The 17,925-nt window shown below is 36.6% G+C and overlaps 1 protein-coding gene across 1 annotated transcript in view; it reads right to left on the bottom strand.

The window, feature by feature from the left end:
* tanc1a (tetratricopeptide repeat, ankyrin repeat and coiled-coil containing 1a) overlaps positions 1-17,925 on the bottom strand; it is an 88,069-nt gene that overhangs the window by 66,601 nt on the left and 3,543 nt on the right. The window contains exon 2 of the mRNA XM_062997703.1: positions 10,694-10,807. Coding sequence (XP_062853773.1) covers positions 10,694-10,757 — 64 coding nt within the window. The 5' untranslated portion in view covers positions 10,758-10,807. The remainder of the gene's footprint in view (positions 1-10,693; positions 10,808-17,925) is intronic.

Genomic DNA, 17,925 nt, shown 5'->3' with positions numbered 1-17,925 from the left:
ACTAAAATCACAAACTAAAACTCTGCATATGGAGCTAGAACAGTGCTTACTATTTTAGTGTAATAACTACACTAATGTGAGCTTTAAGATACCAGCTTTATTAACATATTTAGTTACCTCTTAAAATAAATAGTTTGCTACTGTAACTGGCCCATCTGCTGTAGAACACAGCAGGGGGTGTGTACTAGAGTATCATGCCCACCTGCCACGCCACTAATGGCCAGCGTGAGGAATGGAGGCACAGATGATTGACTGTGCCAGTTACTTTAACTGCCTTATCAAGTGTTAATTTGCTTTAGGTAAAGGAGTGTCTAATCATGACTTGTTGAACAGACAGTTTACAAACTTTAAACTTGTGGAGCCCATTAAGAGTCGCCGCAAAAGATACCCAGAAAGAAAGAACACAGACACACATGCCACCGGGACAAACAGGGCCGGATTTCCTCTAGAAGCAGAACAGCATTCTGTGCAAAACACTAGACTCTTTGCAAGCAGTCTAGCTAAATGTTGTTTGATTTTCATCACCACACATCAGCAACTCAAATGTTTATTAAGTAATCATTGCATTGGATTACTGGCATTGACTTTCTCTCCAGCCAGCTTAAACCCCAGCAGAAACAGACGATAGACAGACTGCCAGGGCAAACACAGCTCTAAAAGTGACTCTGGGGAAACGTAAGGTTCCAACACTAACATGCCTGCCAAAAACTAGCCTCTAAAATCAACCTAAATGTTTATGGTTTTCACTACACCATGAATAGGTCTCTGCATCAGCAGCATTTTTTCACTAAATAAAATAAAACAGCATGTTTTTGTGTTAAAAATACATGTGCCAGGCTTTTTCCAATACAGATGTCATGCCAAAAGTGCAGCCTACCTAAAAAACCTCAGCCCACACACAGACACGGTGTAAAAGTAGGGGAGCTGAGCTTTGCTGCCGATACACTAAAATAGTTAGTGATTAACCAATTGATTGCAAACAGAAAAAGTCGTTTAAATCTGTTTAATTAATGCTTTTGGTTAAAAACAGTCATTTTATTTTATTGCAACAGGTAAACAGGTGAATTAATCTGTGGATATCAAACATCTGAGATGTTGTGTGGAGGACAGTGGTAATGGGCTAAAATCTAACTCCGCAGAATGTGAAGCCATTGGCGGGCATTCACCAGTGTTTATCTCAAAAGGTATGGTGAAACCTGTACCCTGTCATGAGATACATTCCTTCTCAGGAACCAGAAAGTTATTATTCATTTAAATTGTACCCACAAAACTATTTACCATTGAAAATGAGAATCTACTGAACAGTTTAATCATTTTAATTATATACATAGTAGGGTGCTTATGCTCTGACCTTAAACAGAGTGCATGCAGTATAATAATGTTATTTTTTAAAAGTATTTTGCCTACCTCCTGCTAACAACGTTACATGAATCATTGTTGTTGGGAAGGGCTTTGAGATAACAGCTGCATCCTCCATCATTTGATTAGCCAATTATGTTAGTCCCATGTTGAATTAGAATGCTAGCAGGACAAAAGCAGTTCGCTATGTAAGGCAGATTGTTTTGTATTCAATAAAGGGCCAAAGCCTTGTTGACATGAAACATTAAAACTTTGATTTCTGTGATATTTGAATGGGTTACTATAAGCTTCTTCCCCTTCCACGCTATAATATGAATATAAAGTAAGTAATATGAGTATAAAGTAAGTATAAAGGTAAATGCAGACATATTTATTAGGATTTTAACATCATGTTTTACACACTTTGGTTACATTCATGACAGAAACGGTAGTTACTGGTTGCATAAGATTAATCAGTTCACAAGTTTAGTCAAACACAGTCATGGATAATTTTGTATCTCCAGTTCACCTCACTTGCATGTATTTGGACTGTGGGAGGGAACCAGAGCTCCCAGAGGAAACTCACGCAGACACGGGGAGAACATGCAAACTCCACACAGAAAGGACCTAGACCACCTCACCTGGGGATCAGGACCTTCTTGCTGTGAGGTGACAATGCTACCCACTGAGCCACCGTGCCGCCCGGCAACAGTGGACAAAAAGAAATATTTTATAAAGGTAAAACATACAGTGATGGGAGGTATTGTTAATATAATACAGTATATCAGCTGGAGAACATGAAAATGTGCAGATGTTATTTTCTGTAAATGTTCTTGCAGTTTTTGGCTTAGTTTTTAATCTCCAACAGAAACACAGAAAGCAGAATCTAACAAAAAGGAACATTTAACAACAGCTATAAGTAATCGCCCAGTATTCACAGTTCTATGGTTATTTGATTCTATATCACCTACTTAAGCCTAATGCATTCAATGTATTTTAAATGTGTAGTATTTAATATGTAAAACTCGAGGTTTACAGATTTTCTGAAGTCTAAATATTAGCTAGTTTTGGACCAAATAAATTCGATAAATTAGATAACTTATTAGTAGCTATAGTTACCATCCATCTAATAATATCCTAATAATCTAACTGATAGCTCAATCATAATAGAAAAGGAGCACCAAGGTTTATGACAATTAAGAATTAATAGTAGGCAATAAGGAAAATGTTACTACAACAAGAGAATAATGATTTGCAAATGCTTTTTAACCTGTGTTCAATTAGCAGGTGGTTATTCACCTCAAAAATTAAATAAAATTTTAGGCAAATATCTGCTACACTGTACCCTTAATGAAAGGCTCAAATATGAAAAGTTTAAATGAATCACACAATGTCCACATGTTTGTCTGCACTGCACTAATTGCTTACTCCCACACTGTCTTTCAGTTTGCCTTCCTCCCTTTCCTTTAATTAAAACATGTGTTTTCTAGCCACAGTCTTTTATGGCTACTAACCAGAGGGCAGCTGTGGTAAGAAGCAGCTCACTTCCCTAAAATTTGCTGTAATTAGAAACATTCTCCTGTGTTTCCTCATTGTTCAGGTGTTATCAATCCTTTGAGGATGAATTATGAGCCCCTGTTCACATACGCTTTTCTCAGGAATTTTAAGTTTGACCAAAAAAGTGGGTAGCTGCAGGTGCAGGCAAGAGTTAAAATCCACATAAAGTAATGCTGCTGTAGTTACCAGAAAGGTTTGTGTATGACATTACATATTGGTTTGGGTCCTTGGTTTGATTCTCGCTTTCAGTCACTGCCTGTAAGAAGTTTTTTTCATGTACTTCCTGTTTCCATGTAGGTTTTTCCCAGATGCTCTGGTTTTTCCCCACTTCTAAAACACACGGGAAATGTGAACTGTCTGAATAAAAATTGCCTGAGGTGTGAGTGCACCTGAAATTGTGATGTATTGATGCACGCTACATGATGCATTCCTGACTTGTATCTATTGTTTCCAGATCCACTGTGACCCAGGGTACACATAAATGAATCAAAGAATAAAGTTAAAAAATAAAACTATTTAAAACTATAAAAAATGAAAGGAACAGTCATACATTCAGAAATTCTCATTATCTTTTGTTCACTGCACTAAACAAATGTTTACAACATGGCTAGACTGTGCGGCCGCTCAGGTAGTGCAGTGGTCTATAACGCTAGGCCACCACCACTGAGATCCAAGTTTGAAACTCAGTGGTGCTATTGGGCCAGCCAGACATCTACACAGTCCTGTGATGGAAGGTGATACATTCCAGTGTCTAAAAGCCTAATTATTCCAAACTGTCTTTATGTGAAGTTTGCATTACACTGCATGTTATTCATGACAAATGTAGTGAAGGAGTGGAATTCGAAGATTGCAAATGTAAATGATCACCAATAAATATTAGCAGTAATTGGTCTGGGATTTGTATATAAAAGTAGCCTTTTAGAAACGAAATTGTTTACTCGTCATGAGACATTAAATAAACAAGCCCATTTCAGCAATTAGTCCCTAAATAAAACTTTTAACAGCTACATGAAAGCCAACAAAAAAATCAAAGATTCAGTATATCAATGTTGATCCATTAAAGAATAAACGCAGCCTAAACTTAAAAAATTTAATGTACAAACACATTTTTAGCTTATGTGGTTTAAAAAAGGACAACATGGCATGCATGAATGAAACATTTAGAAAGCACATCTATGGAAAAGTAAACAGGAATGTAAATAAACAGGGAAAACATCTGGAACGTCCATAATATAAAGACACACTTTACAAAAGAACATCTTGGAGTTATTACACCAGTGAAATCCACAGTCTGTGACATCCGGCAAGCAACTTCTTAACATCCTGTCTACCCTGGTTTAAACAAGCCATAAAGTTTCATGAGCACTAGCTCCTTAATTAGTCCATAACTAATTCATTAAATGATTTCAATGCTGCACCGAGAGGGTTGTAATTATTTTCCGTTCTGTTTACTCTGTGTAGCTCTCCTAGCCTCTTCTAGCTCTGTAGGCTAATTGTGTTGTGTGTGAGTGTGATTAATAAAAAAAATAAACAATCAAAAACAATAAAAAAAACAAGCTCAAGAAATTACAAAGTTCAGTTAAGTGATACAGAAAAAATATTTCACTTTACCTGAAGGTATATATGCTATACATGATATTTGCAAAGATGCTCAGGCCACACAGAGGTAAATTAAGCTAGCCCACTACCACAGGGATTTAGGGTTTGAATCCCCAGTGGTGCTACCAGCCGCTTGGGCATCTACATACAGACATGATTGGCTATGTCTGAGGGGGGAATGACCTAGGCCCCGTCCACACCGAAAGGCCCCGGACCACTCTACCTGGGAATTAAACTCAGGACCTTTTTTGCTGTGAGACAACAGCACTACCCACCGAGTTACTGTGTCACCCTGAAGAAGAATTAAATGTAATTAATTTAAGAGGTTGGTGTTATATACAATCAAGCCAAAAGTCTGCACACCCATTTCACCTCTGTGTTTTATAACGTTACAGACTCATTCTATAATAGATTGAGTTCATTTTTTGTCACAAAATTCTACACAAAATAGTCCACAATGACAAAGTGAAAGCAGGTTTTTAGACATTTGTGCTAATTTATTAAAAAAATCAAGTGTGCACACCCTTTGATATGACACCCAAAAGTTGTTTTCACTGATACTGCTTGAGATGTTTCTTCAATTGGAGGCCGTCTGTGGTAAATTCAACTGATTGGAGATGATTGGGGATTGCCAACACCTGCCTATACTGTATAAGGTCCCACAGTTGACAGTGCATATCAGAGCAAACTCCAAGCCATGGGGTTAAAGGAATTATCTGCAGACCTCAGAAACAGGACTGTGTCAAGGCACAGATCTGGAGAAGGGTACAGAAAAATTGCTGCAGCTTTACAGGTCCCAAAGAGCACAGTGGCCACCATCATTTGTAAATGGAAGAAGTTTGGAACCACCAAAAATCTTCCTAGACCTGGCCGCCCAGCCAAACTGAGCGATCGGGGAAGACTGGCCTTGGCCAGGGAGGTGAGCAGAAACCTGAGGGTCACTCTGACAGAGCTCCAGCGTATCCTTATTAAGATGGGAGAACCTATCAGAGAATCAACCATCCAGGCAGCACTCCACAAATCACGCCTTTATGGTAGAGTGGCCAAACAGAAGCCACTCCTTAGTAGAAGGCAAATGACAGCACCTAGAGGAAAGCATGAGAAACAAGATTCTCTGGTCTGATGACACCAAAATTGAACTTTTTGGCCTGAATACCAAGAGTCACGTCTGAAGGAAACCAGGCATCGCTCATCACCTGGCTAATACCATCCCTACAGTGAAGCATGGCGGTGGCAGCATTATGATGTGGGGATGTTTTTCAGCAGTGGGACCGGAATGACTAGTCCTGATAGAGGGAAAGATGAATGCTGCTAAGTACACCGAGATCCTTGAAGAGAACCTGCTCCAGAGCACTCTGGACCTCAGACTGGGGCGAAGGTTTACCTTTCAACATGACAACGACCCGAAACACACAGCCAAGAGAACAAAGGAGTGGCTTTGGAGAAAGTCTGTGAATGTCCCTGAGTGGCCCAGCCAGAGCCCAGACCTGAATCCAATCAAACATCTGTGGAAGGAGCTGAAAATGGCTGTGTACCAATGCTCCCCATGTGCCAAGCTCGTAGCTTTTTCCGCCAAGACGGCTTGAAGCTGTAATTGCTGCCAAAAGTGCATCAACCAAGTATTAGGCTAAGGGTGTGTACAGATGTGTAACCCCTAGTAAACGATTTTTGTCAGTATAATAAAATGGCATATTTTCTAAACCCTGTTTTCACTTCATAATTATTGCAGATTGTTTGTAGATGTTTGAGGCAAAAAAGAACTCAATCTATTATTGAATGAGTCTGTAACTGAAACAAAGTGGAGAAGGTGAAAGGGGTGTTCTGACTTTCCGGCTTGACTGTAAGTACTAGCAATGCCCACAATAATCTCAATGTGAATCCTAATGTCATTTATAGCAATATCAGTACAATATCTTTCAACCTAATTCAACCTAAATTCACTGTGGTTTAGTGCAGTAGGGGCATTAAAAAGCTTGTATAATAAGTCTAGAAACAAAAGACAGTGAGTGTGGGCAGCCTTCACAAAACAAACATTCGTGTGACAGAGAGGGGCTACTGAGTCAGCAGAATGTTGGCACCATCACAGCTGAGACAACACTTCAAATGCATTCAAAGCCCGAACCCGGCTAACTAACAAAACAGCCACCTGTCAGTACAATCAGAGCGCAGAGGAGTCGGCCTGCTCCCACATGTCCATTACACACATGCTTGTACATACACACATACACATGGCCTGATGCATCACCTTACCCTAGGGCAAAACTATATCAATCTGCACCTCACAGACTTCAAACGCCATGCCTTTTAAAAGATAAATCTCTTAATGCAACCTTTAAAAGGTCTCTGGTTCAAAGTCTGGAAAATGTTCAAATCTAATACTCTATTTTCAGCCTGTTGATCCATTGGGATCCATAAAGGATTAAAACAGGATAGAATACTAAAAAGTAAGAAATATGGAAAAGGGGAATAAAATAAGGGACTATGTGACTTAAATGCAAATATAATTTTAAAAAAAGTCACTAAGGGGAAAGTCTATTAAACTGAGTCCAGTTACGCTCTTAGCATGGTTATGTATTTAATTTTGTGTTAAGGAAATCCATGAACATTAGTAAGATGTCTCTTGAGGCTAGAAGCAGACTTTGTGGTGTCTGGCACAGAATCGCCATGTTTCCACACATTCTTCTGTTCCAAAGCTTCACAGATGAGACGTCCTCATGAAAAACACAGGAGACATGATGAGTGCAGTGAACACTGTATAAGTAATAATCTGTAAAGAATGTATTTCCATTATTAGTACTTCTTGAGGTGACATCATTATATTAGTATGACTAGCTGACGTTTAGCACTGTGGTCTTTTTAGTAATCGAAGGAGCCTTAATTAAAGTGCCTCTCTCTAGCAGGGCCCATAAAAATCGTGTAAATAGAATAAACACAACGCCAGATGGCAAAATAAAAAACCCTAGCAGCACAAATAACAAGAACATGTTTAAGTATTTATACCAGGCTTTAATAACTTTTTTGTTGTTTAAATTCTTAGACACCAGTGAGCCTTTAGGTGTTAAATTCCACATGATGGCAGTCATCTTTTATAGCAAACATAATGTGTCCTTAATATTTCAGAAGCAATATAGCAAAGCAGTGGGTGTTCTGTACCTGAAAAGTGGTGTTTTTAGCATATCATTGTTCACTGTGGATGTTTATTAGCATGTAAATACCTTTTAAAATAGTCTTGTAAACAAAAATAAACCCGATTTCCACAAAAGTTGGGACATTTTGTTAAATGCAATAAAGAGAAGAATCTGTGATGTAATGTTAATTCTCTTAAATCTTTATTCGGTTGATTAAAACAGATTTCCAATGTTTTCACTGATTAAGCTTATTGTATTTTGTATATACAAACATTTTAAAGTTGATGCAACACACTCAGAAGAAGTTAGGACAGAGGCATGTTTAGCACTGTGTTCCATCAGCTTTCTTACTAATAAGACTTTTTAATGGTTTGGAAACTGAGGACACTAATTGTTGTAATGGAATAATCAGACTTCAGCTGCTCAACAGTTCATGGTTGCTGTTGTCCGATTTTCCGAGATTTCTCCAGATTCCCTGAATCCTTTCACAATATTATGTTTGATAGATAGAGAAAACCCTAAATTATTTGCAATTATGCATTAAAAAAGGTAATTTGGAACTGACTGACAATTCAAAATCACGTTAGGAACACAATAGCAAGTCATAATCAATTATTGTTAACACAGACTGATCCTTTGGTGGATTATCATCACAAGTCCCTCAATTGTTGTTAATTCACATGTTTATGGTGGAATGTTTCAAAACACTGTACCTTGAATATTCTATCAACTTTTCACTTTTATTTTGCCCCTGTCCCAGCTTCTTTAAAGTGGGTTACAGGCACCAACTTCTAAATGTGTTTATATTTACAAACTAAATCAGTGGAAAAATTGGAAATCTCAGTTAAATAAAGATAAATTAGCAGATCACAAACTTTTCCTTTTATTGCATTTTACAAAATGTCCCAACTTTTTTGGAAATAGGGTTGTTCTTAAACAAACATTTTTCCAGCAAAAAATTTTTACATGTTGGTTTTACATCATTTTTAATGTAAGTCTTTTCAAAGACACTAAAATGCCTACATGTGTCAGGAAATGGGTGCAATTTCTTTAAAAACTAACTATTAAGTAGTTAAATACATAATGAGTATAGTAAATAGTGCAATTTAATTCAGTAGGTGGCCTGAAGACAGCTGGAGTTCCTCCCAGCATTATTTTTCCTTGTTTTGTGCACAGAGGCACAGTCATGCTTAAACATGACAAAATATTCCCCAAACTGTTGTCATGGTTTGTAGCATGTCATTTATTTTAAATAATTATAATAATTAATTTTTATTTAAATATTTTAAACAATTTCATACATGTTAGCAATGGGCATTGCTAACATGTATGTAATTTGTCAAATATTTTTAACCATTTTTTTAAATGTATTTAATGGTTGTATTTTGTAAATAGATTTTGAATTTGTCTGTATCACAATCAAAAAAAGTTGGGTCGAAGCAAAATAGGAGTGAAAAGCTTAGAGAAAATTCAGCTTACAACAAATATTTAAATATTCCACAGTGAGCAGGTGAACTGGGAACAAGTGCAAATATGTTCCTGTCACTGAGAAGCGTCCCCATAGCACCACTGCCACTACCATGGTACATCACATGAATGTTATTTGCCAGATGATGTGCAGTGCCTGTGCCTCTCATTATAGGTAATTGTGTTGATTGATGGGCAAAAGTTATAATTATATTCACAACACAATAATCTGCACAAAGCTCCTACAGACATGAATACTTCCTAAATCTACTGTATATTCTGGAAAAACATACAATAAATAATGTAAAAGTTCAATAATTACACAACATAATACAGATAAATACACTGAAAGTTTGAAGACTGAAACCAGTTATTTTTGACAGTTGTTGTTCAAAAGATGTCATTTTTGTTTGGGATTTAAATATGTGCACTGTTCTAGTGGTTAAATGATTTATTGCATTTATTTATTATATGTGTGTACATTTCAAGTTTTGCTGTAATATATAGAAACTTATGTATGTGGGTTAGGTATATTTTGTTTGGCTGTTCTCAAACTTGACACACTTAAAGTGAGCACAGCAGGGATGAATAAGGTTAATTGAAACGCCTCCATTAAAAAAGTCTGTAGGGAGATAAAAAAAGGACCAGCTGTGGTGGTACAGTCAGACAGCGGGATCCTCTCTTAGCTCAAGTGGAAGTAAATCAAGGAGCAGCTGTGGAAAAAAATAATCTCATCTATGCAAAGAAAGGTCACCAGGACAGACTGTGTAGATTAATTGAGTTTATGTATTAGAAACTGGATCAAATGGTCACTAATCAATTTGTCAGTACAGCCAGTAAGATTTTTTGTTTCTTTTGTTTTAGTCAAAGCATAGTCGGATTAAGTCTAGACTCCTAGGTTAGAATAAATGATTCCTTCCAGCTGCTTCAGTTATATTCCTATTTGTGTTATGTGTATACCCGGTCTTTAGACTGTTTTGCAATAAGGACAGTGTTATACACCTACACAAAGCAACTCGCAGCCTTAGCAAGCCAATAGCCAGTCAAATATAATGCACAGAACCGAGAGGTATTTCCCCAAGGAAATCCCAGCCATGTTTAGAAAAGAAAAGCCTATTACACAACTGCACAGGTTCCATCTATTAATGTAAAAAAAGAACATTTTGTGCATTACATTAGCTGGCCAAAGGCAATTTATGCACAAAAATGGGTGAAATACTAAAATAAATATTCCATATGTATGTATGTATGTATGTATGTATGTGTGTATATACATATATTAGAAAATCATTTTCCATGTATACAGTATGTGGTAGCAGGGGAAGGACAAAGTGTACAGAGCAATGGATGAGCTACAAACAGTAACTGTTTATTATATGCATCTATATGAAAGGTGAAGGTCCTAAACTAGCAAACAACGTACTTACAAAATAGATAAACCGAATACAGTGGTCAGTGAATGTATATGCAAGCATATTAATAATTTTAGCTACAAATGCAAAAACATTATGCATCATGACGTGTAACAAAATAAACATTACCCACATAATTATGATCATACCTTATACCTTAGAAATGCCAGTAAAGTACATGTTTGTTCTTACCTGCATCCTTTGTCTTTCCTCTGCTTCCTCTTTCTTGTACATTCTTCTGTGTAGCCTTAAGCATGGTGAGAAACTGTCCAACTTTTTCTTTTAAATCCTTTTAAAACTTTGCTCCTGAGAAAACAAAGCCACTTAATTCAAACAAACCATGCTGTGCAGAAAATCACGACATTTAGTTTTATTAACCATAAAGTTTAGATGACAATAGCAATTTAATTGTGTATTTCTACACTTCCTGATGTTTTATGTCACCAGGAAGCAGGTTTTCCAAAAAGCTGCACAGGGATCTTTGCCATATTTGTAATTAGAAACAAAAAACCTTTTACATAGCAGAAAGAACAAGGAGTAAATGCATATAGTAAATTCTGTGTGTGTGTGTGTGTGTGTGTGTGTGTGTGTGTGTGTGTGTGTGTGTGTGTGTGTGTGTGTGTGTGTGTGTGTGTGTGTCTGGTATAGAATCACGGTGCTGCATCTACCTGATATATACGATGTTGAAATGCTGTAATATGATGTTATTATTTAAAATAAAATGATCCACATAATGTAATTCCTTAGGAAGCCAAAAGCATGTGCCAATATTCTACACTTATTGTCCCTGAAAGCAGTCTGAGCCATGATAAACAGAAACACTTTCACTTGGAGCAAATTAATGCTCAGTGAGACACAGGTGACTGGCAGATGAGAGGAACTGTCATGTCAATCATCTGCGCCTTCATGCCAATTTTTTAAATCTTATATATATCATATTTGCATTTAAGCTAATTAAAATAAAGGAAACAATACGTAATTTTTGTTTTCAAAGACTGAGAGCAAACAATGCAATGCAATCCAGTGCAGACAAACAATGCAACAGATCTAAAGACTTACAATAAATATAATACAATAACACAATATGTTTAGTATGTTTGGGCATGTTGGAAGCTCGGTGCGGTACCAAGTATCAAGCTGTGGTCCACCTAAATAGAGTGGTCGGTGTATAGTTTGATTAAACTCAAACAATGGGATCATTGGAACTTGTACTAAAAGACCTGAGAAACACTTATTTTAAACTTTGCAGATTTGTGTCTTCAGGCCCACTGCAAAAATGCCCTAAACAATCAGAGGAAATACCACTGTGTCAACCAAAATGCCATCTGGGTCTGAAAAAGCAGGGTGGTCCTGCCTGGATAACTAATGACTTGTCTATTGTTCTTTAAACAGAGACTATATATATTTATATATATATATATATATATATATATATATATATATATATATATATATATATATATATATGCTGTTAAGCCATCGGTCACCCTTTGCTAATAGCCAATCTTGTCAGAGCACACACTCGACTGGGTACTGCTGGGATCTCAGCAGCAGTGATCTCAAGCACCCAGTGGTTGACCAACATGGCTTTTAATTTTGCTGAAACAACTGGTTGACAAGGAAGACATTTAAAAGAGCAAGAATGATGTGACCTATGAAATAACATAAACAAATAAGAATTGCAAAAATAAACATCAAAACATTTAAAGGGCTCATGCTTTCAACTATGCAAAACCCATTTACAGATGTTAAAGAATCAAACATTTTCTAAAAATGCAATAAAAAATAAACTGTTATTTATAAAATCATTTAAACTTTAACTAATTTAAGTACAAAGAAAACCTTTTAGTGCTATCACCTAATTGTATTTTGAACATATAAAACCAACAATACGTGACACCTGCAACACACTCAAAAAATGAGACAAAATAAAACAAAAGTAACACTGTTCTGGAAGCTTCCACAATTAGCATCAAGATTGTGTATAAAAGGAGCTTTTACCAAAGCTTTAGGTCTTCGCAAGCAAGAATGGGTCGTCATTCACCCCTTTGTACCATACTTCTTGAGACGATTGTCAGTCAGTTCAAAGACAATGTTTCTCAGCACAAGACTGCAAAGATTGTGTTTTACCATCTACAGTTTATAACATTATGAAAAGATGAGTGCAGAGAGCAGAAACCGCTGCTGAATGTCCGTGACCATCAATCGCTCAGGCAGTATTGTTTTAGATGTCATGCAGCCGTGATTGACATAGACACATGGGCTCAGGAGTACTTTGGAAAATAATTATCCCTTAACATGGTCTGCCACGGCATTAAACATTTACCTGAAACTGTATTTTTCAAGGAGGATGCCATATATTATTTTTGTGCAGAAATGCCAACAAGTTCTGTTGGTCTGGAGTCATCTGAGGTAAACTAAAAGACAGTGGAAACGTGTTCTGTGGTCCATGTTAAAGCTTGTGTTCTGAGACCACTTTTTAGCTTGTCTGGGGAAAAAAAGGACATCAGATTCTAGATGCCAAAGATGAAAACGACCAATCAGACTGTTACCAACAAAAAGTACAATAAAACAAAATGTGTAATGGCATGGGGGTGCATCAGTGCCCACAGCATGAGTGATCTGCATATATGTGAATGTACAATTGATGCGGAGGCTTTTATTCACATTTATTTTATGTCTATTTCAGCAGGCCAATGCCAAGCCTTATCCTGCACGAGTTACAGGATAAAACTCTCAAATATGGCAGAACATTTTTATTCACTATGGTTTTACTTTTAATTTTAAAAAGTCAGGGGATAATTTATGCCCTAAATGACTTATATGTTTACTAGAATATATGTCTGGATGTATTGAAATAGCATGGTGTAGACCAGTGGTTTGGAGTTTGGTTTGGTAATGAACACTCTAAAGATTCTTTCTTACTCCCCACCACAGCCATCACTATAAGTTAAGTGGGCTAAGGCTGCCATGAAATAAAACTCGTAAGTAAAGCTATAGATGCAGACTATATAATTATTACAACAGATATGAAACATAAAATCTTTTTGTGTGCTTAAAAGTTTCACAAAGTAAAATCTTTGGTTACTGATCGGTTTGCACCTGGCTAAACACAATCCACTCCAGTTTCACAGGGCATAAAGTGTAAAATCAACTAAAGGAGTCTAATACTAATTGCTTGGATCTGAAAGAGACCACATCCTGCCACTTACATATGTGGGATCTAAAAGACATCATGAAAGAAACTTAATGGAGAACGTGTCCATTCATGGTCACTGTGCCAGTTTTCCGCCACCGTTTCCTTCATGTCTGTTCACATGTGCTTTGCAGGAAGTGGGGCCATGCAGAAAGAATCAATTGTCAGATCTGCCGTTTAGGGCCTCACACACATAAAGGCAGAGATCAAACCAGTGTTAATACCGAGAAGATGTTAGATAACGAAAACCATTCTGGTGTGTTGCTGTGCCTCCAGTTGAAGAGTTAACTTGCTTATTGTAAAAACATACAGTAAATTCAGACCCCTGGACTTTGTGTAGTAGATTTGGTTTTAAATAGATATAATTGCCATTTTTATCCAGCAAGCTACACTTAATCACCCATAATAATGAAGTAAAAACAAGTTTTTAGTGTTTTTTTTTTATTATTTAACAATGAAAACCAGAAATCTCTTATCCACATAAGTATTCAGACTCTTTGCTGTGGCAGTATAAACGGTGGTGGGGTGTCTCCTGTTAGCTTTGATTATTACTGAGGAGTGTGTAGAAGTCAGTTCAATATCAATTTACACTGCACTGTTAGAACAATTGATCAGATAGGGAGAGAAAACTGGTGTTGAGTTGAAACTTGATTTGAAAAAATTCAAGTGGACATTGTCAAACTTCACAAATGGTAACTGAAGGTAATGCTCAAACCTAAATCCCAGCAGCTGTGTAAATGTACCTATACAATGTATTAGAAAACAACTAATATGGTATTTTTAATCAAACTATAGTCACACATTTACACAGGCCTACTCTATGTCTACTTATATTTAAATTGTTACCTATATTTGTAAGAGCTTTGTAACAACTCCAGCGGTCTAGTATGCACACACAATATCTTAGGTTACTATCTATGCAGTTTGTCATGTTTTCCCCAGTCTGGTTGACTTTTCTTCTCTTTTTTATATCTTAGAGCAAATGCAGGCATTGTCTTTAATCTACCACACAGGAGCACCAAGGCACTTGGCATGAAATCCAGCTATAAATATCTAACAGCCAACATGTGGCACCACACCGCAAATAAACCCTAATCAACTCTACTGTGGTAACCAACCTGTTAGGATTATGCGTACACATCTGTGCTGTCACAGATGAAAAATCTGAGCCCTAAAAAACCAACTCACGAAGGAGCATAAAAGGTATAAGGCATGTGCAGGGTACAAATACAAACCTCTTTCCTGGAAAAGGTCAGAGCACTTTGTAAAATTCTCTTGAACCTTTATTTAACAGACAACACTACAAAGAAGATGTCCGGTTTTCTCACTGACCAACTAATGGAAATATTTCCAAAGGGCAGTGGTGGCTCAGTGGTTAAGGTACTGGACCACTTTACCACTACAGGGCCAAGTTACCACTGTTGGGCCTCTGAGCAAGGCCTATAACCCTCAGCTGCTTGCAAGCTTTTCAGTCAAGTCAGAATTTGTCTATAATACACTTAAAAAATGCTGAGACAGAGGCAGTTTACAATTGTGTTTCATCACCTTACCAATTGTTACAGGCATTAAATTCCAAATATGTTTATATTTACAAAATACAATTAAGTTGGTCTGTCAAAATGTTTCTTTGTACATTTGACAGTTAAATAAATGTTTAACAGAATTAACAAGTAACAGAAAGTTTTGTTTATTTTGGTTGCTCCCTGGTCTGCATACCTGATTTCGCCAAAAGCACTTCCCTATGCTAGTCTGTTCAGCCACCTTTTGTTTATTGCATTTTTAAAAATCTCCCAATGTTTCCAGAAATGAGGTACATAATGTAATAAATGTAATATTTCTGCTACACTGTTACACCAATAATCCAAGTGTGCTGAGTTCAAAGCATAAAAACATTAAAAAGGACAAATTAATGTATTCATGAATGTATTCACCTGGCCTCTTAGTGATTCATTTAGTATGATCAGCAGAGATCAAAGAGACTGATGTTGGAAAGCTCTAAAAACAGGGAGCATGAAGTACCCCATATCAAATGACAGGGTAGAGAAAACTGAACTGAGACCTCAATTTGCGAGCAGAGCCAAAAAACCATACAACTGGAAAACTCTGATCTGACCACCGCTGGCACTGAACTTTTAATAACATTTTAAATTGTAGCTTCTGGTAATTATATGTTTCCTCAAGCCAAAAGTAATGCTTAAATCTAAGCCTAATTTATCCTGAAACATGTTTAATCGGATGTCAGAGAGCAGAAAATAGAACATGACAAACTAAGCCAAAACAGGGCAGAAACAGAAAGATTAAAGACACATTTGTGTATGTTGCACCTCCATGTGCTGAATCTAGAGTGTGGCATTTACTAGCTCGACTTTCAATACAATAGTCTAAAAGACCATGCTTTGAGACATCTGCGGTATCAGAAAAAGTCGAGTGCAGCCGAAGTCCAATAATCGTAGCAATTATCCATATCAGTGGTCAGACCACAGGCAGACAGAGCAATCATGGACAAATCATGCAGCAACACCAGAACTGGGCAGGGAACTAAAAAAATAAAAGGAAATTAGCATCATGGAAAACAATCCCAGCCATGCATTAGTAACATTTCCCTCAAACAAACAAGACAGACAAGTGATGTTTATACATAGAGAGGATAACACAATAAACCACACATAGGTTGGTCAATGTTTCAGACAGAAAATGAGTAAGTTACAATGCTTATTGTTTAAAAACTTGAACAGCTAAGAAGCTGCTTATTCATTGGTTGCTGCTCCATTGAGTAAAAAATGAGGACAGGGTATTCTAAATAGGTTTAATCACTAAAACTCAAGGGAAAATGACCTTGTTTCCTTATATGGAAAAGCTGTCCTAAATTTCTTCAGAACATCTGTATAAAAAATCGTGATCACAAGTGATCTTATACAAGTGTACCTTTCTAAAATCAAACAGCCTCTAGAACAGTACAGTCAGAGGTTGTTTGATATGTTCTAATGAACCACCATAAAACAAAGTATTTTATTAACAATGGCAATGTCATTTAAAAAGTCATTACCAGTTGAATGCTGTCATGGGAACATGTTACGTCACGTCTTCTCAGAACGTCTTCTCAAAAATTAAAGGTATACTTACTTTCAACAAACTCAAAATAAAGATGCCACCTTGGCCGGATATGTTGCTGTTTTACAGTATTTTCTAATTTGTTAGTCATTAAGCAAATCGTTTAATTTAAAAAGACATTAGGTTGTCGGTAAAGCTTAGTTTTTAAAAAAAAACAATATAAATTAAGATTCACTCAAGATTTTCTTGTTGTTTTTTTCATCAGAGCAGATCATTCTGATTTGGCACAATTTTTACACTGTATGCAACTCTCCTTATTTTTATCTGTATTTGAGACTGGCAATGTGTGCACACTGACAAGTGAACCTCCCAAATCCCAGTAGCTAGGCTGTTCGGCCATTCCTATCAGAGATAGACAATCATGTCTGTTTAGACGCACAACCGGCTGATAGCACAGCTGAGATTTGAACCATGGATTTCAGCAGTAGTGGGCTAGCGTATTTTACTGCTGTTCAAGCACCCTTATTCTAAATTTTCATTATTTTACATTAATATAGATATCATGAAACACCTTTACTACACAAAATATTTTATCTTAACAAAGGTAAAATATCACATTTTATTGTAAATACAAAAATGCAACAAAACATTATTCTTGTGTAAAATAAAAAGATTGTAAACCATTTGACATAACCCATAATCTTTTCTTCATGCCTAATAATAGACAAACACTTTTTGCCTAACGAATAAATCAGAATTTATTTCAGTCTTTGTTAACACTTTTGGGACAAGATGAGACAAAAGTTGGCAGAAATGCACTACACTATAACACTATAAAGGAATTAAGAAATCCCATCCCACCACCGTTACATCATTGCAACTGTATTGCATAGTAAAGGTTGCATTATTGGGGGTGTTTTGTTGCCTTAATGCCTGGAATGCAAGCAGTGCCTAAGGAAACAATGAAATAAAGTAAATCAATAATATATTTTTACCACAGCATGTCTGCATGTAGCACTGTGTCTCCTGAAGCTTAATATAAATTAGATGATTACTCATTTGTTCATTCATTGTTTGTTTTTACAATCACTTTATCCAGGTCAGGGTCATGGTGGATCTGACTCATTGGGCGAATGGCAGGAAACACTACTGAAAAGCTGCCAGTCTATCACAGTGC

The sequence above is a fragment of the Trichomycterus rosablanca genome, chromosome 6 (assembly GCF_030014385.1).
Source record: "Trichomycterus rosablanca isolate fTriRos1 chromosome 6, fTriRos1.hap1, whole genome shotgun sequence".
Classification (NCBI taxonomy): Eukaryota; Metazoa; Chordata; class Actinopteri; order Siluriformes; family Trichomycteridae; genus Trichomycterus; species Trichomycterus rosablanca.
This window is presented reverse-complemented; position numbering and strand designations above follow the sequence as displayed.